The following is a 23,179-nucleotide window of genomic DNA, read 5'->3' on the forward strand; positions in this document are numbered from 1 at the left end:
CACCTTATACTACCCACAACTAATTTTATTCTCATGTTTTCAAACAATCAAGTATAAATCACATGAACTGTTAATGTGTATACAGATTTAAATTCAAACATAAAGATGTGAAGCCATTCTATGTAGGGAATATACCTAATCTCAGGAAACTCTCTCCTGCTTTCCTTTGTTTTTGTTTTGTTTTACATATAACATTAAAAAGACAATAACTAGACTAATTCATCTCACAAATTAATCAAGAACTTAAGATTAAAAATCCCACATTATAGTTTTATTTGTATTTAAAAATACACTGGAAATTCTGCATAGGCCCATGATCGAGCTTATTTTCGCCATACACTACTTCCGTTTTTAAGACATGGTTTGTCTGACAAGTCCTTTCGCAAGCTGAACACCAAGATTGGGAACGTCCTGTAGCTTTCACTGGCGCTGCTGCCGATGATGCAAGCCGCTTCCTTGCTGCTGGATCTGGGTGCCTCTCATTTATCCTTTATCACCTGAACAGTTTTCCGACCATAGTGATAATAACTGTATGCTGATGCGGCTGTAGTAAAGGCCGTACAACACCTGGAAGGAGAGAAATGGGACTCAGCTATCAAATCTGAAAACATTAACAGCAGAAATCATAAAGTACACATGTAAAAGATGGACTAAGAAGACACGACTGTAAAGGAACTGTCTAATTACAAAACCTAAGTCCCTGCTTCCTCTTCCTTTAAGATATCAACTGAATTGGTGATGCCAAATAAAAGCCATCTAATTATCAAGGCCTAAAGATCAGCAGTACTAGCACTGTCCTTTCCCACACACAACCCTAGGTGCTATATGTTCTCATTTTTCTTCCACAAAAAAAAAAAAAAAAAAAAAAAAAAAAAACATTCACACAGACAGAATGGAGACAACTGTAAAAAGACTGGAGGAATATGGCTCAAATCTAGACCACTCCAACTTGGACTGCTTGGTGCATGTCTAAAGTCATGCATTACCTTTAATCAAAAACAGGAGAGACAGGCTATCTACTGATGCAGCTTATTTGAGAGAGAGAAACTCCATTGATAAACAAAAACACAACGGAAAAAAATTTTCATTTTATGTAAGAAAATAAAGTTTAGACTGTATCATTTTAAGTCTTTAGCATAACTTACTTTGATTAATCAACCACCTTTGTTCAGAGTGCTAAATCAAGTTTTAAGTATAATTAAAAGTTTACCAAAATAGTTAAAAATCAACATGGCAACCTGTTTAGAATGTATAAAAGTCTGACTGTTGACACATTTCAAGACATTTACAAATGAGTAATTACATACTAAGATAAGATTCAAAATGCTTTGAATGGGTGTTCTCCCACTGCACCCCTCTACAGGGCTGGATCCTCAACACCACTGTCCAAAATGTCTGTTGAGGAGACAGCTCACCTATTGTTACGGCTCAAATGCCACTTCCTTCCTGCAGTTATTCCTCTTCTTACTTTCTTTTCCTCCAAAACTCTTAACACACTGGCAATCTTTCTCATTGCTCCAAGCTGTGACTGCTAACGTCTATGCTCCATGCCTAAGGATGATAGTGCACAATGGCTAGATGTTAATCACCATCTATTGTAAAAAGAGGCTTCTCTGATGAGGGTTGGGAGATGCACTAACATATGGAACTAACAACAGGAACATAGGGGAGAACTCATTACTATGCCCATTTAGTAGAATAATAGTACGAACTTGTCTCCGAAGGCCCATAACTTAGCCAACCACTGGTTTTGGGTCCTGATAATGGAACCAGGCTTTAGTTCCATCTTGTGGAATAGGTCTTAAATCCAATCTGAAAGTGGCTAGTTACTCCCATAACATCTGTGCCACTATTGCACACCTGGGGACATCTTGCTACTTGCTATATGGCTCTCAGGGTTCACACTGGCTAAACTGTTGCTTATAAGAGACTATGGAGTGCCCAACTGCAAATAGAAAAGCTATATCACACTCCCATTCCCCAATTGGATCAGGGATCATCATACAAAAAGCAGGGGAAAACTGTAAGAGCCAGAGGTAGTGGGTACTTGCAAAAAAAAAACAGTATTTCTTCAACAAGATGAAGACATTGTGCACATGAACTTACAGTGGCTATGACTGCAGACAAGCACAAGACCTGTACAAGTGAGCTAAAATCTCTGCATAGATACTGTTGGGGACTCATGAAATTCTTTTCTGAGGAGCTATTGGGAACTGATGGCTGGGGGTAAGGAAGAATTGATTTTCTTCAGGGAAATGGCTCCTTAGAGACTATATGCTTTAGTAGAGGTATTATACCCATGCAACACAAGATGCATTAAGTGGACTCAATGAGTTATTTTTAAGAAGTCAAATAAAATCAGGAAAAGTAGTGGAAGGAAAGATGGGTGGCCATAGCTTTGTCTACCTAATGTTCATTAAACACTTCAAGATCAAAGTCATTCTAGGATTATCACAATAGGCCAGTGTACTAATATTCTCTGAGTAATTCTAAATTTAACTTACCATAGTATCTGAAGATAAATGCTGTCAGCATAATTGAAAACTGGAGCTGCCAAAGAAGCTGCCACCAAAATTAACTGGACTGCTGTATTTACCTTAAAAATAAAAGGCATTGTAAATGAGCAGTGCCAAATGTTTCAAGCTTTTGAGGTAAAGGTATTCTCACCATGACACACTCTAAACATTCTGGATACTGACTGACACTAACCAAAGCTGGCATTCCCCGGTGAGAATATGTCACAGATCAGAGTCCCCAACTGACCTATCTGTCTACACAGCCCCTCCATTTACAATGAGGGTAGTGAAAGCTATCAGGAAATATCACACCTCGAATCCCACAGCAATTCAATGATGCTACAAAATTCTTTGCCTTTTTTCCTTGCTGCCCATTCAAACAGCTTTGTAAATAAGAAATAATGAAGCGGCTTCTCCTTGGGTGAGAAGATCACAACAGCAGTAGAGCCAAACCTAGAACACAGACTTCCAAGGCCACTTTACTTGCTGCCTGCTGTACCCTTTGAGATCAGGAAACTGAAATGCATTCATTGCCATGAAATCCTCCAGTGATCACACTATAGAGGGATTTTAACCCAGCAACATGACTACTCTGGCTGAAATACAGACACATTCTTAATATATACCTTCAATCCCAAACAATGAAGTTAAGTTAGTTGACAGAAGAAAGCACCCATGTTTTAAATTGATGCCTAATTTAAGGCAAAGTGATGAATCAAGAGAAAGATTTGACAGAATAGGATATGCCCAACTCTCACGAAAACAGAAAGGAGATAACTTAAAAAGAATCAGCACATGCACACATAGACAGACACAGACACACACACACACACCCACAGGCGGGGGCGGGGGTACACCATGACAGTTGTACAGAGACAGTTTGCAGACACAGCTGAAGACAGATGAGCCAGAGAATGAGAAGGAGCCGCGAGATTAGAACAAATTGCTGAAGTTAGTTTGAGGCCAAGCAGAGAAATTCAGTCAGAAGCAGAGGGAAGACAGTTTGAATCATTCAACTTGGAGAAGAGTTTGAGCCAGAACAGCTGAGTTTGAACCAGCCAGCCAGAGTTCAAAAAGAACACGAAAGGGTGAGCTTACTCAGCATTAACTCTCAGAAGCTGAAAACACTCTAGGCCTAAAAAAAGATTATACGAAGGATAGAAGCTTCCAGGACAAGGCCTAGGTTACCAGATGGAGAATGACAATTGCATCAGACAAATAAGTTACCCTTATATCACACTTTTTCTTTAAAACAAATAAATTTTTACAAATAAATAGTAATAAAATCTGATGAGAAACTTCCTGTGAGAACAAGTGTTTATTGGTGCGTTTGTCCCAGCACTTCAGTGATTTCCTATGGAGTACTACATTTAAATTGCTGCACTTAACACAAATAAAGTCACATGAAGCTAAAAGCTCGCTCTATGTTGGTAATACTCTGCGCCAGAGTCTAACACAAAACAATGGTCCCTTTGTTCCAAAGATACCTTAGCTGTTACATCTCTGTCACAAGAAATAGAATGAAGGATGACTTCAGTGAACTTCTCAAGGCATTAATATCTTTTTTTCTGTACAAAGGTTGATGTACATTTTTTTAGGATCATAAGATCCTAAAAAAGACTTAGCAAAACACAAGAAACAACTTAGATTAACTTTATTAGTAAATAAAACTGTCTATTCCATTTTCATCTAACACTCTTAAAAATAAAAGGCTTGGGGCTAGAGAAATGGCTCAGCTGGGTAAATAGACAGGAGATCCCTAGAACTAAGGGAAGCTCAAGGTTCAACTATGAGACTTTGCTTCAATCAATAAATGTGGAAAGTGAGAGGAAGACTCCCAACAGCAATCTACACACACACACACACACACACACACACACACATACACCATCCCCCTCCCCTCACTGCACAGGTACCTGCAACTAAAATGAATGAATGAATGGGTCTTACATGTGGTGTTTTGACCACAGGGAGACAGGGAAAAGCATAAGAGACTCTTGATAATCTTGCACCTCAATCAAGAAGCACATCTCACTTCTACCTGACCTATGATCTCATTCAAAATACACTTTTTAGACTATCAACACAGACAAACTGCATATGTGAAGGATCTAAAAATTCAGAAGATGAAGAACTTAAAATTGTCCATCTGACCCTCTCTAGACCCTCTGATCAATGCATTTAAATTTATCTCATTCTCAAGTTAGTGAGACTGCTCAGCAGGCAAACGTGCCTGTGGCCAAGCCTGACAACCTGAGTTCAAGTCCCAGGACCCACAAGATGAAAAGAAAGAACTGACCCTGAATGAGATGTCTCTGCCCTCCACACTCGTGCATGTACACACTTGCATAAAAATTTTTAAGAATGCTTTCATTCTACGCTGTTCTTGAGACATTCATAAAGAACTGGCTTCTTGGGCCTGGAGAGATGGCTCAGAGGTTAAGAACACTGGCTGTTCTTCCAAAGTTCCTGAGTTCAATTCCCAGCAACCACATGGTGGATCACAGCTATCTATAATAAGATCTGGGGCCTTCTACTGGTGAGCAGTCACACATACAGGCAGAATACTGTATAAATAATAAATAAATCTTAAAAAAAAAAAGAACTGGCTTCTTTAAAGGCTGCTGAGTCTCTTACCTTGCTTATGAATGTTGGTTTTAACCTAGCAGTAGCATAGCAAGGATTGAAGTACTTGGCTAGTGTTCTCTGGCAAAAGAAAAAGAAGTTTTAATTTATTGTTCAGGTTTCAAACAAAAGTTACCCAGTGCTCACCCTATGCTGAGCTCCAGTATATGTATATATGTGTGTGTTTACCTTCCTTACCATGTTAAATGAGCATTATTTACACACTTAGCTAATCATTCTGGATTACTGAAAATAACTTTTTTCCAAATGTAGATTTGTGGGGCTGGAGAGATGGCTCAGAGGTTAAGAACACTGGCTGCTCTTCCAAAAGTCCTGAGTTCAATTCCCAGCAACCACATGGTGGCTCACAACCATTTAGAATGAGATCTGCTGCCCTCTGCTGGTATGCTGGTAGAACATTGTATCTATAATAAATAAATAAATAAAATCTTTTAGAAAAATGTAAATTTGTCAAGTCCTACAAAATTGTATACAATCGGTCTAACAAAGTTTGCTTCATCACATTTTCAGTAAAGAAACATGTTATTCTCTTTTACAGGTTAAAAAAACAAAATAAATACAGTATAACTATTTTTCCTCAGAATCAAAAAAAGGGTAATGCCAATACTTATGTGCTCAAATATTTACAGGACCCAAAGGACTAGTATAGAAGCAAACCATTCCATTCTTCTATGACTGATTTTAAAAACAGCTTCTGGCCCTCCCCACGGTGAGGCTGAATGAAACAATGTGTAGCTGGGAGCTGACAGGCCTGTAACTAAGCTGTGTGGAGCCTGCCAGCCGCCCTGGCTTCACACTGAAGAGCTGGCCTTGAAACAGAAATCAGGCTTTTTTCATTAGGATCTCACTGCAGTCTCTTAGACCCCAGATTAGTCTCAAGCTCACTGAGATCCTTCTGCTTCTGCTTCTGCCTCTGGAATGCTAAGATTACGGGATGTGTCAGCACACCCAGCCAGAAATCCAGTTTTTAAAGTGGACTATTCATGTGTTCAAATTGCAGGGCAATTTTTCTAAATCCTGGTAAATAAGTTAAGAAATAATTGCCATAAATAAACCTCATAAGTAAGTGAAACTGCATTAAATAGAGTGAATATTTATAAGCAGTAATGCTAACAGAATATACTCTGAAACTTACCGGTGTTGGAAGAGTTCGGTATCTGACATAAAACACAGCAGCAATCAACATTACATCTCTTGAAATTATCATGTAAGTGAGTGGGACTGAAAATCAAATATAAAATAACAGTAATGAGTTTAAAATTACTAATAGACATTATGACTGCAGTAAAGCCTCATTCAGCCTCACACTACTCAGTGTTTCCCGTCAATAAAATTTTGTAATAAATACTTATTCACCTACAGTGAAGCTCTGGTCTTTCATTCCCTCTTGTAATCAGAATGAACTGCAGACTTGGCTCTGTGACTTATGTACCTCCAGAATTCTCATCAGCTCACCACTTTCGTTCTCTCGTGTGTCTGTCTATAAACTGCAAGTTGGTATGTAATAGTACGAGCTACCCCCAGCCTTCCCACACCCCACTCTTCTCAGCTTTGTGATTCTAGGAAAACTACATCATGCTCACTGGATCAAAACAATGATACGGAGGTTAAAGGGGTGTTCAAAGGAGTTGAAATATCCTGGAAGTCTTAGGGTTTCTTGTATTTGAATGTCAGTCTCTTCTCTAAGGAGTTTTTACACATACAGTTTACAGAAGTATAAAAACAGTTCCACTCGTTGAACTAGTTGCTACCCAGACAACTATTTTTCTTCTTCCTGCCCAGCCTTGTCCTTCAATTCTTATGACAGGCAGGGTCTCCCTTATCCAATGTGCATGGACGAGAGTTGTTTCAGATTTCAGTTTCTTGGGTGCTATAATATTTGCATATTGCCAGCTGAGAATCACTAATCTCCAACAATCCAAAACCCCAAAGTGTTTGTCATTGGGATACTCAACTCATATTCCTCAGATTTTCCAACATGGTCCCAGGGACACAGGCAACAAAAAGATATTTTAGATGGGAGGACAGAGAACTTATTTTACTTTAGAGCCCTCACAATCCTTTATTTTACAAAATAAATTCAATGGAGAAAATTCTGGGTACAAATCATAGTTCACAGACATCCCTTTCATGCTATTTTCAAACAGCTCAAAGGTAACCCAAAGCTGTGTTTAGGGCATTCTCCAGTTCTGAACCTGAAACTGCAGATTAAACTGAATTTGCTTTGGCCTTACTCTCCATAACAGTGCTGTTTCAAAGAGAAAATGTGTCTAGCAGATCATGGTCCCTGTAGTAAATAGCCAGGCTACTCTAAATCATGATTTCTAAATGGCATCGTTTATGCCATTAAACAAATGTTTCTTCAGTAAGCACTGACTGATAAATTAACAACAACCACACTTTAAAATGAAGTCAGCCTCTGCACATCAAAACCAGTGCCTATGAAGAAATCTGTGCAGGATGGAGGCCTACAGAGGTCTACGGAGGTCCATGAAGATGTATGGAGGTCTTGGGAGGGCTACAGGTCTATGGAATGAAGACTGGGCAGTGTCTTTGAATGAAGACTGGGCAGGAGTCATTTTACTACCGCAATCATATGGTGTACCACTTTCAAACAAAACACTCCACTTGTCATAAGTATACAATTCCAACTTACGTGCTGTGAATAGCATGATTTTAAAAATAACAAAGGAAAATTAAACTTTTTGGGCGAGAGAGGAGATGAGTAAAACAAGACACAAAGAAGAAAACATTTAACCCAATCTCTCAGTAATTGACAAGCAGACCAAAAAGGAGTCGAAAAGGTCAAGAAGTTAAAATTTTCAATAAGACTGAAAGTTACACTCACTGAACTTATACACAAAACAGTAAAAAATAATACTACAGAAAATCCATTCACTGAAGTACATGCTTTTAAAATCTGATTGTATACAGGCTGAAGACTAAAGTTATAGAGCATACATAGTCTCTGAACATGCAGTTAAGCTTGAAATCATTAACAAAAGACACCTTCAGAATCCACACAAATTTCCAAATAAAAAATATTGTTATTTTGCTTATTAGGTCTTGTACATATTAGGCAAGTGTTCTGACACTTAGCCCCATTCCCAACCTATGAAATAATTATTAACCAGACATATAAAAAAAAGTCATGAAAACAGGAAACTACTCTGTACAGACAATGACAAAAACACTAACAAACACACAAAATGCAATGAAAAGTGATACATAAACAAAAAATGCAGCCGCAAATAAACTTCAGAAAAGCTAGAAGCAATGAGCAACGTGCCCATCCGTAAGGCTGCACTGTCAATACACACAGCATGAATACTATCAACAACCTAAATCAGAATAGAAAGGTACAGTAAAGGCAAACAATCGATTCTGATGTTTCATACTTCAATTTGGTAATTTTTAAATGATTATATGCTAGAATCACATTCTAAGCTTTTTGAATTACATTTAAAAGATTTATTTTGTGTATAAGCATGTGGGGTGGGAGCATGGCACAGGCGGTTAGAGAACTGAAAATCAGTTCTCTTTCTACCACGTGGGTCCAGAGGACGGAACTCAAGCTTTAGGCTTAGAGGAGCCTTTAGCCACTGAGTGATCTCACCAGCCCAGCATAATGACATTAATACACTGGGTTAAATAAAATATCATTAAACTTTTAATCTATTTATTTCTTAATAAAGCTACTAAAGAATGTTTCATTACATGTGGTTCTTTTTAATTCTACTAGAAGATATACAAAAAAGGATCAAGAAAAGCCCAGAAAGGGGTGTGGGGAGAGCACCATTAATGAAGAAGGAAACAATCCATGAGTCTTTTCTAACCCATATTTGGTTCATCAGAAGTCAAAGAACTGGCAAACATGTGGCAAAATTATAAAAAGAAAAAACAGAAGGAAATAAGACTCAAGGTGAAAATTAGAACATTATTATATAGCATATATCTTACGGTATGAACAAAAAGTTGCAACAAAAAAGAAACTTCTTAATAATGTAAGTAAAATGGTTAAGTTCATAGGGAAAAAGTATCACAACTTGAAAAATATACATAAGATGAATTACTAAACCCTGGAACAATTAAAGAAAAATTAATCACCTTCCAAAAATCTCCTCACTGGCTTCAACAAATTTTATCAAATATCAAAATTTAAAAACTGCAGTGTCACATGAACACCAACCAAGAATGAAGAAAAAAGAGCCACTAACGAGTTTGAGGAGGCTAGTAACTAACAACACTGACATTACAAACAGGGACTTAGCGGAATGGCTATCCCCAAGAAAAAAATGACAACACATGCTGACGAGCAGTGTGGTGAAGGGGACCCTAGAGTCACTGTTGGTGGGAATGCAACCACTATAGCATACCACTGCATGAAGCTTCCTCAAGAGACAGAAGGACACATCACCCTGCTATGCCACTCCTGAGTACACAGCAGCACTCTAGTCGGCACCCAGAGACCTGCACATGTACTGCTGCACTGTTCACAGAAGTCAGGAAACAGAACCAGCCTCGGTGCTCAAAAACAAATGATAAACAAAACTGTATGCAGTTAGAGTCACGACATTTGCAGCACATGGGTTGAAAATAATTATTAGGCTAAATAAGCCAGACTCAAAACCACAGGCTCTCTCTCACATAGAACTTTAAATTTAAAATTTTACACAGATGCACATGCATATTTAATATATGTGAGTATGCTTTTGTAGGTCATAAAAGCTAGAGAGGAGGAAAGAAGACCTTAAGCAAGGTGAGTCACAGAGCAGGTAAGAGCATACATGTACAGCAGGAAGCAGAGGGGAACTAACTGAAAATGAAAAGGAGTTCGCTGGAGGCAAAGAGTGGAATGACTGAGAACCATGTGTAATGAAGATGCCATGATGAAATCCATTACTTTATATTATAACTTTAAAAGTTAATTTAAAAACCAACAAAAATCTTTTGGGGAAGAACCTCCCAGGCTAGAGCTTGGGAATTTAGCTCAGTAGTAGAACATGCCTAGCATTATAGGGCCGCTGGTAGGGTAAAAACACAAAGAACACCCCTGCCACACACAGACACACACACAAAGAATACTAAGCTAGTATCATGAATCTGAATGAGAAATTTTCAACAAATACAGTCAAACCAAATCCACCAATATCTCCAGAATGCATCCTGACCACACTGGATTTATATCAGGAACTTCAGGCTGCTTTAACACTAGAAAAACAGTAATGTAACTCACCTCATAACAGCTTAAAAGGGGAGAAATGGTAGACCAATAATATGCCAAGAAAGAGTTCTCGGTGTTCCATCATAGTAAACACTTGGGAGAAAGTTCCAAGAAAAACTACTTAACGTGCGTGAAAAGAGGATCTCTATGAATCCCTACAGAAATCACCCCACAAAGTGGCTGTGAAAAGCCATGTCTGAGTTGGGGCAAGTAGAGCTTGTTCCTGCTCAGCTCTAGACACACAGTGCAGTGAGGAAGTCAGAGAGAGAAAAGAAATGGTCATTAACCAAAGTCAGGGTGCCTTGGGCCAGAGGACTTCAACATAGTCAGAAGTAGAGAGTTTGACTAGACACAGGTTAACATCAGAAAAGAACTAGCTGTCAGTATCAGTAACAATTATCACAGTAAGAACATTAAGAACTACCACATACTTGAGAATAATCTGTCTTGAGCACTTAGAAAGCCAAAGACTAAAAAGAACACCAAGCTGGACTAGCATCACTACATTCACCTACCAGACACCAACAGTGGACACGCAAGGATGAGGCATCACCACACTCGGTCTACCAGATGCTAACAGTGGACACTAGTGGTAATACAAGACCAGAACTATACTTCCACCAGACACCAGCAATGGAGTAGCTTCTGTTCTCAAACCCCACTTAACTCTTGGGGGTTAAGGAGAAAAACTACTTGAGAAATACAGCCTAAGCACAAAATGAAGAGCCAGGGAAACATGCACGATGCGCAAAGCAAGACATGACATTTCAGAGTATTCAGATAACGCACTCTATGTGTATACGACTTGAAACTGTACAGTAATAATATAAATTTTTACAGATAGCCTCATAGTATCAGAGTTCCCATTATTAATAAACTGTACTTAAAAAAGATAACCATGGGGCTGGAGAGATGGCTCAGCAGTTAAGAGCACTGGCTGCTCTTCTAGAGGACCTGGGTTCAATTCCAGGACTATTCTGGAGGCTTACAACTGTCTCTAACTCCAGTCTCAGGGGATACAACACCCTCTTCTACCTTCTGTGGGAACAGGCATCAAGTGTGCACAGACATGCAGGCAAAACACACACATATCAACACATAAAATAAAAACTGAAAAAAAAATCAAGTGATTTTAAGTTACTTCCAAATATCTGGGCACTAAAAACACAATGTAGCACCAAAAATTTCTAGAATATTATGAATTGGCACTATGAACTATTATCTCAATTAATTTTAAATAAAGTTAGAAACTTTCTACTCGTGTGACAAGGACACAAATTCTACAATAAATACTGTGACAAGCAAAACAGTTTATTTGAAATTGAGCACTATAAAGCTGAAAATATATTTTGGAAGAAAAACTATTTCTCAAGAAAAGGCCTAAGCTCACTTTCATTGTTCTTCCCTGTTATTTAAAGTACACAGGACAGTGTTCTTACCTGGAATAAGATCTGCATAGGTCAAGCTAACATATAAGATGCTGATAAGAACTTTATCAGCAAGTGGATCAAGAGCACTTCCCAAAGCTGATTTTTGATTGGCCCAGTTTCGAGCAATAAATCCATCCAACTGAAAATAGAAGCGTTTTTTAAATAAACGTCATAATAGGAACACAGTAGATAACTTGAAGTTTAAGAGATACCAGAAAAACAACTGTGCTTTCAGAAAATGCCAGTAAAATCTTGTTTCTTAGCCCCAAGCATTGTTATTCTTTTCGTTTAAAATAGCAATTGTCTGAAACAAGTATCAAATTTTTGTGGGGAGAGGGGTTCAAGACAGGGTTTTTCTGTGTAGCCTTGGCTGTCCTGGACTCACTTTGTTGCCAGGCTGGCCTCCAGCAATCACCTGCCTCCTAAGTGCTAGAATTAAAGGCATGCACCACCATGCCCAGTGAGTATCAAATATTTATAGTACTGTTCTTTCTCAAGATATCCTACTGACTTTTCACTGTTTTCACAACATGCCCATGTGGGACGAACCCAAACATAAATGTAGAAATGAAAAACCCCCACAAAACTCACAGAAGGCAGACTGCCTAGGAACCTGCTCTTGAGAAAAAAAGTTACTAGTGAGACACTCGCCTTTCACACCCCTACCTGTTCACTGCAGTATCTGACTCTTGTGCGTTCAGTATTTAAATTTATCCCTGTGTGTGACTGTAAGCCATGTGTTTGGGGTGTCCACAGAGGCCAGAAGAGACTGTCAGACCATCTGCACAGGAGTTATAGGCAGTTGGGAGCTGTCCCATGTAGGACCTGAGATTCAAACTCAGCTCTGCTGGAAGAGTAGGAAGAATTCTTTATGGCCGAGCCATCTCTCTTATCTAACTCATTGTAAAATCACTTTTCAATTTTATAATATATTTGTTCAGAGGGTTAGGCTGTAGTTCGGTGAAGAATGCTGACTAGCTAACTTCTGTTAGGCCCTGGGTTTGATGACCTGCAACACACACACACACACACACACACACACACACACACACACACACAGATGCTAAATTATGTGTCATATGAACATACTACACACATATATATATTGTTAGTACTACTAACAATTATTGAATTAATAGTCAATAATTCAATGTTCTGACTATGCTTGTATCACCTACCTACCCCAGTTAAAATGCTAATACTTAAATTACTTTTGTTGTTGATTTTGTTTGTTTGTTTGAGACAGGGTTTCTCTGTGTAGCCCTGGCTATCCTAAAATTCTGTAGACCAGGCTGGCCTTGAAATCAGATCTACCTGCCTCTGTCGCCCAAGTGCTGGAATAAAAGGTGTCACCATCATACCTGGCAAATTACTTCTTTTATTACTTATTTTGATTATAAACAATATTTTAAAGCACAGATCACACTTGGTTGCTAAGCTTTTTACCATAAAAACTGAATCTCCAGCCCAACTTGAGAAAGGGCCAGACTGGATCACTGGGGCCACAAAAAAGGATCAAAAGCAGGTGCTTCCTAGTTATGTAACACAAGGCAGAGATACCCTGTTTATGCCAGGCTCCAAGGTACAGTGGTCACTTTCTTTAACTTTATACTTCAAAAAATGTGTGAAATTTTTACTCTTATTTATTTATTATCTATTTTTATTTTATGTGCATTGGTGTTTTGCCTGCATGTATGTCTGTGTCAGAACTTGGAATTACAGACAGTGGTGACCCATGGCAATATGAGTGCTGGGAATTGAACCTGGGTCCTCTGGAAGAGCATACAGTGCTCTTAACTGCTGAGCCTTCTCTCCAGTCCCTCCACTCTTATTTCCAAGAGAACAATAAAACTAGCTTGTGTGCAGTTAAGCACGATTCCTTCTAAAGACAGTGAGTCCCCGTGTTGCAAGCATTCCAGTAAGTCAGTGGAGAAAGGCATACACGAGTGGCTAACAAGCAGGTCTACGCCTGGAATACGGCTCAGGGGCAGAGCACTCACCTGACACACACAGGGCCAGGGACGATCCCCAGCACAGCAAAACAAAACCCACCACTGACAACACAAACAGAACAGCAGAGCAGAACTGGTTCAAGTCCTGGCTTTGCATTCCCTTCTTGCATGGCCTTGAACAGGCATTTGAGCTGGCTTTCCTTCTGTGTAAAACAGTTAATACCCACCTATCTCAAAGCTCTGGCTACCTGCAGCACATAATATGATTAATACTTACTCAGTTTCTTAGCAAGTCCTCAAAAAGGCAGTTACCAACTATTCTAATAAGAACCAGAACAATCTATCAATCAGCTTTCTGCTTCTTTTCTTCTTCTTCTTCCTCCTATTCTTCCTCACCCCTTTCCCCTTCCCTCCCCTATATGGTTTTGTTTTTTGCTTTGTTTTTGAGGTGTGTCCTCTTACTCTGCAACCTGGAGCCCACCTGTAGACCTAACTGGTCCAAGACTTGCAACTACCGGCCCGCCTTTGGTGTTGGTGTCACAGGCCTGCACACCATGCCCAGCTATTTTCTTAAGTGGATTACAAGTAACGTTGATTAACAACGTGTCTATAATGGGGAGCTAAGGCCCTGAAGACCCAGCTTTTTGCAGTTTCTGTTCTTCACGTCCCACTTTTGGCATTATTACTCTTCACTATTCCTCTAACTCACAGCATTCCTTTGCATACATGTACAACTCCTTCACAACACCTCACTCTTCCCACAATACCATTACCATGCACTTCAGGCCTGCATGCAAATGTCTCAACAATGCTCAAGAAAAACACATAAATGGGCTGCCTGACGTCACAAATTCATGACCATAAACTTTCCTCTTATCATGCTTTTACCCATGACCTACTTCATTCCTAGAAATGCTTTTACTCTAGCCCATGGCCATGTCGATACACTCCTGGAAGAAAAGTGAAAAGACTACCAGTACTTTTGCATCTTGCACCTAATACGTGGTCAAGCTGAATCCATCTTCTGCCTTCCTTACTCAAATCCTACCCCTCACCTTGTTTCCTTCCCTTCTTTCTCCCTCTGCATCATCAGTTTTTCCACTTCCCACCTGGCCTTTTATTACTCAGCTAATGCAAAATATTTCCCAGTACACCTACCTTTAAACCCACCATTCCACGGCCCTCTCTCTAGTCATCTAGAGAGCAAACTGAGATAAAAGCAGTGCTAGTTACCACCCCCATTTGCTTATCAACTTGGGCAAGCCCTCCTCATACCTCTAGAAAGGCCTCATGCAGATCAGCAATGTGCTCTGCAGCTTCAGAGCAACAGCACTCTCGTCCCTTGTCTCTGGGGCTACTCACTGCCTCTTCCTTTCTCACTAGTTCTAATGCCCAGCCAGGCTTCTGTTCCTTTGCTCATGGCCTACTTCTCCCTCTCACTTACTTTATCTCACTTAAATATTGCCTCTTATCAGCCAGCTCCCAATCTGACCTTGAAAAACAGGTAACAGACGCTTGGTGTTTTCCCCTAAGCTCTGTCCTCTTCTCAAGTGTTCCCCACCCCTCTATGTACCTTGGTGATCCTGTTTCACTCCCATTCAACCTGTCCAGTACATCAACATACCAATACTTTATTCAGAACATTATCCAAACCCAGGCACTGCTAACTCCAAACTCCAACTCTATCTAAGCTACTTCCTCACCAGTGGTCTGGCTTCCAACTCTTGCTGACCTAGAGCCTACTTCCCACACAATCAGATCCTGCAAATTCCCCAGCTTAAAACTGGTTGAGTGCAGAAGCATCAGAATCTCCATGGAAAAGGTACACAACATGGTACCAGTTAATTCTGGTTTCTAAACACATTATGTCATACTTGTACATGAGGTGCTTCTCTCATTCAATAAGGCCATTTCATGTGGCAGTTGATCTGCTACCCCACAAAGCCCTCACAAATTAACAGATATAAAAGGTGAACCCAAAATCTGAAAAGAAAAACCAAAAAACTTTACTATCTAAGATACTTTATCATCAGTCTAATGTCCTAGGACAGATTTTTTTCAGACCATATCAATGACTGGAGACCTTCAGGCTTCAGAGGGAAAAGCAGGCACTGAAGAAAGAAGGAAGAATGGGACAGATGGTAACAAAGAAAACTAACACCTGTAAAGGAAAGGCAAGAGCTCATGGGAAAGGCTTTATCTGATACATATTTAGAAACACTACAAAACAATGCAAATACTCACTTTTGGCCACCTTCAAACCTTCAGTTAATTCTACACTGATCACTAATGCTACTGCTAACTACGCAAATATTGTCTCTATGAACCACAAAAGAAAAGCAAATATTTTTTAAATGCCATATAACCTTTACTTTTGGAAAAATATTGAGCAAAAATAAAAACACACAGGTTTGGAGATATAAAAATTATCTCCTATCCAGATGCTCACATATCTCCCAACTGATCCTTTATGAGAAGATATTGCTTCCATTTCCACATGCCCACACTGCCCTGATCTCACGTTTTTCCTCTGTCCTACACTTCTCCCAACTGTTGTTTGTAGGCTTGGAATTTTATAAGTCATTTCAAATCCTTTGTAAAAAGGTAGATGAAATATACAGTCATAGATGATGGTAGTGGCCAGTCAGCAAAAGTAATAGAGCCTTCTATCATAAAATTATTTTCCCAATTCTAATTTCACACTCTCCAAACTGACAGAGTGGTATCAAAGAACCTCTCTCTTTGTCCATGTGCTAAGGAAGTAGGAGAAAGGATGAAAACTAAGGCCTTCACTGCACAGCAGTCATAGGAGTGTGGTGGGAGGACGGCAGCCACACTGGCATTAGAGCTGTGCAGAACGCTGGCCTGCACCAGCTTGCAGGGTACAGTCTTGTTCTCTGGGACCATAATGAACGTCCACTACTTCCCTTCTCTCTCAGTGCAGACAGGCTATTCTTTTAGAATGGACACAAAATCCAGATCCTCTCTTCTTCATTCTACCTCTACAGCCAGCACTTTTTAGAAGATAAAAACTTTAGATTACCCTCTCCCTTAGATTTCATAAAAGCAGTTCCACATGGACGCTACAGACAAGTCCTTACATGAAGTACTAGATCATACTCATGCTGACGACATCCTTCAGAAAAAGCTACGGCTGTGCTACAGACAGAGTGGGTCTTAAAAGGGAGCAGAAGCAAATATATTCATAACTTACCAAATCTGTTAGGCCAGCTAGAGCAAAAACACCTAGTGCAACATTAAAATCTTCTTCAAGAATCAGATAGCCCAACACCGGGGCCAAGCCAATTCTTGTCATTGACAACAAATTTGGGATTGTCCATGGATTTTCATACTGAAAGACAAGAACAGCACAATCTGAATAAAATACTATAAATTCTACTTTAAAAAATATACTTCATTAACTAAAGGGTAAGAAGATAAACTTTAATACTTGTAAGTACACGTATATAAGTATATACATATACACAAAGAAAAAAGTATAAAAAGATGAACATGCTTTATGCAACATATAAACTAAGCTTTTAATGACTTCATTAAAATTCAGAATTTTGCTTTTTCAACTGTTTATTCTTTGTGAGTTTCATTCACATCATATACTACAGTCCCACTCATCTCCCCATTATCTCATATCTACCCTTCATTCTTGCAACCTCCCCTACAAAATAAAAAACACAAACAAAAAACAAAGCAGAGAAAGCATCTCACTCTTGCCAGGCATCCTCAGGAGAGTGACATCATCTTTAAACCCTGCGTGGCAATCCCTGAGGCACTGCCGTGATGACCAGGGAGGACAGGGCGACCTGGAAGTCCAACTACTTCCTTAAGATCATCCAACTTTTGGATGATTACCCAAAATGCTCCACTGTGGGAGCAGATAATGTGAGCTCCAAGCAGATGCAGCAGGGACACATGTCCCTACAAGGGAAGGCAAGAACACCATGATGCAAAAGGCCATCAGGGGACACCTGGAGAACCACCCAGCTCTGGAAAAACTGCTGCCTCACATTGGGGGAATGTGGGCTTTGTGTTCACCTAGGAGGACCTCACTGAGATTAGGGACATACTGCTGGCCAATAAGGTGCCAGCTGCTGCTCAAGCTGATGCCATCACCCATGTGAGGTCACTGTGCAGCTCAGAACATTGGTCTGGGACCTGAGAAGACCTCGTTCTTCCAGGCTCTGAGCATCACCAGTAAAATCTCCAGAGGCACCATTGGAATTCTGAGCAATGTGCAACTGATCAAAACCAGAGACAAAGTGGGAGCCGAGTGAGTCCACGCTGCTGGACATGCTGAACCTCTCCCCCTTCTTCGGCAGGTGTTTGACAATGGCAGCATCTATAACCCAGAAGTGCTTGACATCACAGAGCAGACTCTGCACACTCGCTTCCTAGAGTGTGTCCAAGTGTTGCCAGTGTTTGTCTGCAAATTGGTTACCCAACCGTTGCCTCAGTGCCACACTCTATCAATGGATACAAGTGGGTCCTGGCTTTGTGGGCCTGGAATGAGGTCTTCCCACTTGCTGAGGTCAAGGCCTTCTTGGCTGATCCACCTGCTTTTGTGGCTGCTGTCCCTGTGGCTGCAGCCACCACTGCTGCTCCTGCTGCCACTGCTGCCCAGCCAAGGAAGAATCAGAGAAATCAGATGAGGATATGGGATTTGCTCTCTTTTGACTTAACAACCTCCGAAGGCAACCAATTCAGCCAGCTTACTTTGAAAATCATGGAAATAAAGGCTTAATTATCTTTAAAAAAAACAAAAAAGAAAAAAAAGAAAACATCTCATCGTGGAAGCTGTAGCGTGTCACAGTGTGTCCCACAGTATATCCGTCTGTGCACACATCTTTACTTGCAAATGTTCACTGTAGTGTCACTGGTCTGGTTCGAGGTCTCTGGCTTCTGTGACACCATCAATATTAGATCCTCAGTGGAACTTTCCTCATTATCCTGGTGTTGCCCTGTGTCATGGAGATCCTGCAGCTTTGGATCAACAGGACTGGTTTATATGTTCACAGATTAATATAGATTTTTGGGGTGGGCCAATTCAGAGCACTAGATCTGGGCCTGGGTGGTAGCTGAGATGGTCAGCTGGCTCTCTTTTATCCATACCACCAAAATGAGTTCTCCAGCACTTCTCTAGCTAGGCCACCTACTGCTGCCATGGGCAGGAGGCAGGGTCAGCTCTCCTGCTCTCATGCCCTCTGGGCTGGCTCACCCAGACCCATGCCTCCAGAGCCAGCTCCACTGTGCTGCCCAGTCAAGATAAGAGATCCACTTTCTCAAGTACAAGCCTGCTAGGGGCTGGCTCCCCTGTGCCTTCATTATCAGAGCCAGCTCCACTGTGTTGTCCAGGCAAGGTGCAGGACCCACTCACCCACTCATGATCCCAGACCAGCTCTCCCAACTGTGCCAGGTAAGTGAGGGGAGGAGGTACCCATACCACCTCATGGCCGAGGAGTGAAGGGGCCAGCTCACTCACCAGGGTCAGCTCTGCTGTGCTGTCCAGGAGAGATGCAGGGGCCATTCTTCTGAATACTGCAGCTGGTAAAGGGCAAGGCTAGTTCTCCTGTGCTTACAATCCTGTGGGCAGCTTTTCTAACTGCCAGAGTCATCAGCTCTACCACTCTCACACCCTTGAGACTGGCTTACCCACACCTCTGCCATCAGGGCCAGCTCCACTGTGCTGCCTGCATGAGGTGGAGGGCCCACTCTCCAAAGTGCTGCCACTAGTGAGAGGTAGGGCTTACTTTTCAGGGCACTGCAGTCAGTAAGAGGTGGGGCAGTTCTGCACGGCCCTAGGCATGCACACGGCCCCTGCCAGCCACAACCAGGTCATCTCCATGTACGCTAGTGGTAATGTGAACATGGATGTCGACACCGATCCCTGCTGCGGCATAACCATGAACCCAGACAGAGCCCTCAGCGGCAACTAGGGCTGGGACCTCACCATGGCCCCAGGTGGCAGGACTGGTCCTTCAGAGCAGGCCACCCTCAGTCTCTAATTCCAGCTCTCTTCACAATGCTCAAGCTGCTCCACTTCTTCCCTCCCATCTGTCCACCGCATACTTGAACCCTGGGGTGGCTGCCACTGCAGGTTGGCCATGTGGCTGGTGGCCCCTGGGTGACATCCTCCACCCACACTGCATGGTGTGGTGGCAAGCTGTGTCTATGGCCCACTTGTGTCATGTGCTGGAGAGCAGGTCTGTGAGTGGCATGGCGGTCCACAGGTCTCTTATCTTTTTCCTCCCACACTGCACTGCCTGGATTTGACTTGCTTTGGTTTTTAATGAGTCCTAGGCATAAAACAGCTTTGGCCACCAAGCCAGGTACCAAGCTAGGATGAGCAAAGGACTGCCATCTGCTCTGCCCCTGACTGATGTAAGACCACCACCACCAACAGGGTTTGTCTTTGCCATTGCCATGGAAGCAGAATGTTACTTTTAAAGCGAAAGATCCTCTAAGGAGACAAATAGACTAGAATTTTGTCAGAAATAAGACTGAATTATCAGTTCCAGGTACTCTTTGTGAAAAAGCTGCTAAATCCAAGAAAGAGATCCATGGCAATGGAGAGCTCTGTAAGTCTGTCCCAAACAGCCACAGAGATGTTCAGATACCTTCTTCTCTCTCAAGTAAAAAACTGAGGTTGTTAACAGCTCCCACTTGGGATTTTGAGTCCTTGAAATCTCATGTGGAGCAAAGCTGTTAGAAAATGGCAATAACAAAAGAGCTCCATGGCAGCTGTTCTGAAGGACAATACTTCTTTACCAAAGAGAAAATTCCTGAGAGTACCCTGACTTTAACACTCTCCAGCCTAGCAAGGCTGAAACACCCTGTACCACATGGTACAGAAACAGCAAGAAAATGTCTTTCCCTGGAGCCTAAACTGTTTCCACAATTCATCAAGACAGCTGATTCCATCCCTGGACTTTGTCTTCAAAGAACCATTTTAATATCTTTGTAAATCAGTAAATCAGTAACCAATTCAACTGAACCTCAACCTTTTTGGAAAAAAAGGAGGGCAGGCTGGTGAGCTCAGCAGGTATGGGTACTGGCTGCCAACTCTGACAACCTGAATTCCCAGAATACACATGGTAGAAAGAGAGCACACACTCCAGGCAAGTTGCCATGATCTTTGTATGTGCTTGATAGTATTATGTGTGTGTGCATACACCAAAGGAAAAAAGTGGCAATGCTCATGTCTCAAGATATCTTTTCGAATCTCACGAACCACCCACCTATTTAATAAATAGAACCCCACCCACAGAAAGCATATAGGTGTAGAGAGAATAGTAGGGTGGTTGCTGGAGTCGGTGGCAAAATGCTGCTACTAAATGTTATAGAACAACTTCAAATTCTACAGAAAACAATGGCCAAATCAGAAGCAATACAGCCCTCTACTCTGGAATCTTCTATTCAAGTAGGGTATATTATATAGCTGTATGAAAGCATGCTCATTTACAGCCACATTCAAGGGCTGGAATGTTTGTGAAGTTTAGAAAAAGTGTGGGGCTTGTGAGACAGCTCAGGCCCTGACCTCTGCATGGAAAAGGGTAAGTCTATTGACCACACTGTGGTACAAAGTAAATCAAATATTGAATTATCTCAGCAACTTACAAAGGCTGGGAGGAGGGAAAGGCAGCTTATGGTTGAGGAGGTATGATACAAGGCAAAAGCCAGGAATGAAGAGATCCCAAGTTAGTCTGACATACCCATGCGGCAAGACTAAATGAAAAGCTGCAAGCAAGGTCATCACTTCACTTGGCAAAGACACAACTAAACAGGATAGTTACTGGGCGGTGCAAGGGTTTGAGCCCTGAAACAAAAGTTCATTGGGCCTGGCATGGGGGCACATGCCTTCAGCACTGGGGTGGCCAAGGCAGGGTTATCTCTGTGAGTTCAAGGCCAGCCTAGTCTACAAGCCACACAGAGAAACTCTGTCGCAAAAAAACAAAACAAAGTTCATTAATATCTAGCTATTACATTTGTAGAAATCAACACTGAAAAAACTTAGTCTCAGATTACCCAACCAGATAACCTGTGGCATACTCGGCCAACTGTGCTGGGAAGGGCTGCAGCCAGGTTGAGGGCAACTTCAGAGCATCCAGCGTTCAAGCTCCAACAGGCTTTAAAGCTCTTCTTGAAGTTGAGACCCCTGGCGGGGTGTGGCCACCTCAGCCCATGCTGTGTAACTGATGAAAACAGAGCAGTACAGTGGCCTCTGAAGACCTAACAATTGAAGATGTAATAATTGCATGAGCTTGCTAACATGACATCAAAAGCTGTGCCACACTCATGCTCAGCGGTCTCCTGCCTGGGAAGTTATTTCATCAGGTAAAGTAGTCTTAAGTTTTCTATAACACAAACCTGAAAGATCTTTTAATTACTATCTAAACTAATTATTTTTCGTGTTAAGGTATATGATTACTGAAGCCAAAGGATGATGAACCAAATCTGCACAAGCAAACAAAAGGCCCGTTCTTAAGACTGCTCCGAATTTACCCTATACATTGAATATACTTCAAAAAATTAAAAATAGATTTTTAACTAGACGAGCGACAGTTATTTTTACCAATGCAACGTGCAGACAAACCTTCCTACAACCGGTGTGGGCAGAAGGGGATTAGAGTGGGTTCTAACTTGGCCAGAGACTGTACCCGGCTGGGGCCCCTGAAGTTCACAGCACCGAACGCCCCGGCTGCCTGTAGCTTCCCAGAACACCGAGGCGAGTGTCGCGACAGAGCGCCGAGCCCGTCACCGGCGTTGCGGCGCTCCGCCGACCCCCGAACGTACCGTGTTGGCGGCGCTCGCAGGCACCCACCCGGCGCCCGGCGTCTGGGCGGCGGCACCCCCTCCGGCTGCGGGCCCCGGGGCCGCCTTCCCCGCGCCCGAGCAGTGGTTCCGCGGGCCGACGCCGGGCAGCCGCAGGGCCAGCGCGGCCGGGCGCAGCCGCCAGCGCTCGGCCAGGCAGCCCAGGCAGCAGGCCGCGGGCGGCAGCAGGGCCCTGCGGGAGCCGCCCCTGCCCAGCCGCGCCCCCGGGGACCGCACGGCCGCGCGGAGGGGCCCCCACGCGCCGCGCGCCACGCGCCAGGCCAGCATGGCCTTGCTGCCGCCGCCGAGTCCACGCGTCGAGAGCTCAGAAGCCGCTGGCGCCGGCCGCCGGCCTCCCCAGTGTAACCGAGCAGCACCGGGGCCTCGCGGATGGGTCCATACTAACTTCCACTCTCCAGCACGTCCCGCTTATACAGGTGGCCCGGAACCGCCAAGGAAGGCCGCTTTCACGACGTTTTCACGACACCCCGCAGCCCGGCTCCACAGCGCTCCCGGGCGACGGGGACGAGCACGTGCGGCTCCGGCCGGAGGGCTGGGAAGACGTGGCTGGGCGGCCGTGCAAGC

General features: G+C 42.3%; 1 protein-coding gene, 1 long non-coding RNA gene, 1 other non-coding gene and 1 pseudogene across 5 annotated transcripts; 2 read left to right on the forward strand and 2 right to left on the reverse strand.

Annotated features, from left to right (window-relative positions):
- Window positions 1-243: 243 nt before the first annotated feature.
- Crls1 (cardiolipin synthase 1) lies at window positions 244-23,137 on the reverse strand. 3 transcript variants are annotated; one of them, XM_021651256.2, is made up of 7 exons: window positions 23,001-23,137; window positions 16,983-17,120; window positions 11,826-11,955; window positions 6,298-6,383; window positions 5,154-5,222; window positions 2,505-2,596; window positions 244-567 (listed from the first exon to the last, which is right to left on the reverse strand). In XM_021651256.2, the coding sequence occupies exons 2-7, from the start codon at window positions 17,082-17,084 to the stop codon at window positions 480-482; spliced, it is 567 nt and encodes a 188-aa protein (XP_021506931.1). In that variant the 5' UTR covers window positions 17,085-17,120; window positions 23,001-23,137; the 3' UTR covers window positions 244-479. The 3 variants fall into 3 exon arrangements, with proteins under 3 accessions (XP_021506931.1, XP_021506921.1, XP_060227507.1); XM_021651246.2 differs by lacking the exon at window positions 23,001-23,137 and adding an exon at window positions 22,577-22,882; XM_060371524.1 differs by lacking the exon at window positions 23,001-23,137 and adding an exon at window positions 19,266-20,233.
- Window positions 17,567-18,476, forward strand: LOC110557111 (large ribosomal subunit protein uL10-like; annotated as a pseudogene).
- Window positions 20,071-20,215, reverse strand: LOC132649139 (small nucleolar RNA SNORA48). Its single transcript, XR_009587568.1, has one exon. It is a non-coding gene; the product is annotated as a small nucleolar RNA SNORA48 (small nucleolar RNA).
- Window positions 21,711-22,335, forward strand: LOC132648950 (uncharacterized). Its single transcript, XR_009587350.1, has 2 exons — window positions 21,711-22,117; window positions 22,200-22,335. It is a non-coding gene; the product is annotated as an uncharacterized LOC132648950 (long non-coding RNA).
- Window positions 23,138-23,179: the final 42 nt, after the last annotated feature.

Source organism: Meriones unguiculatus, chromosome 18 (genome assembly GCF_030254825.1).
Source record: "Meriones unguiculatus strain TT.TT164.6M chromosome 18, Bangor_MerUng_6.1, whole genome shotgun sequence".
Taxonomy (NCBI): domain Eukaryota; kingdom Metazoa; phylum Chordata; class Mammalia; order Rodentia; family Muridae; genus Meriones; species Meriones unguiculatus.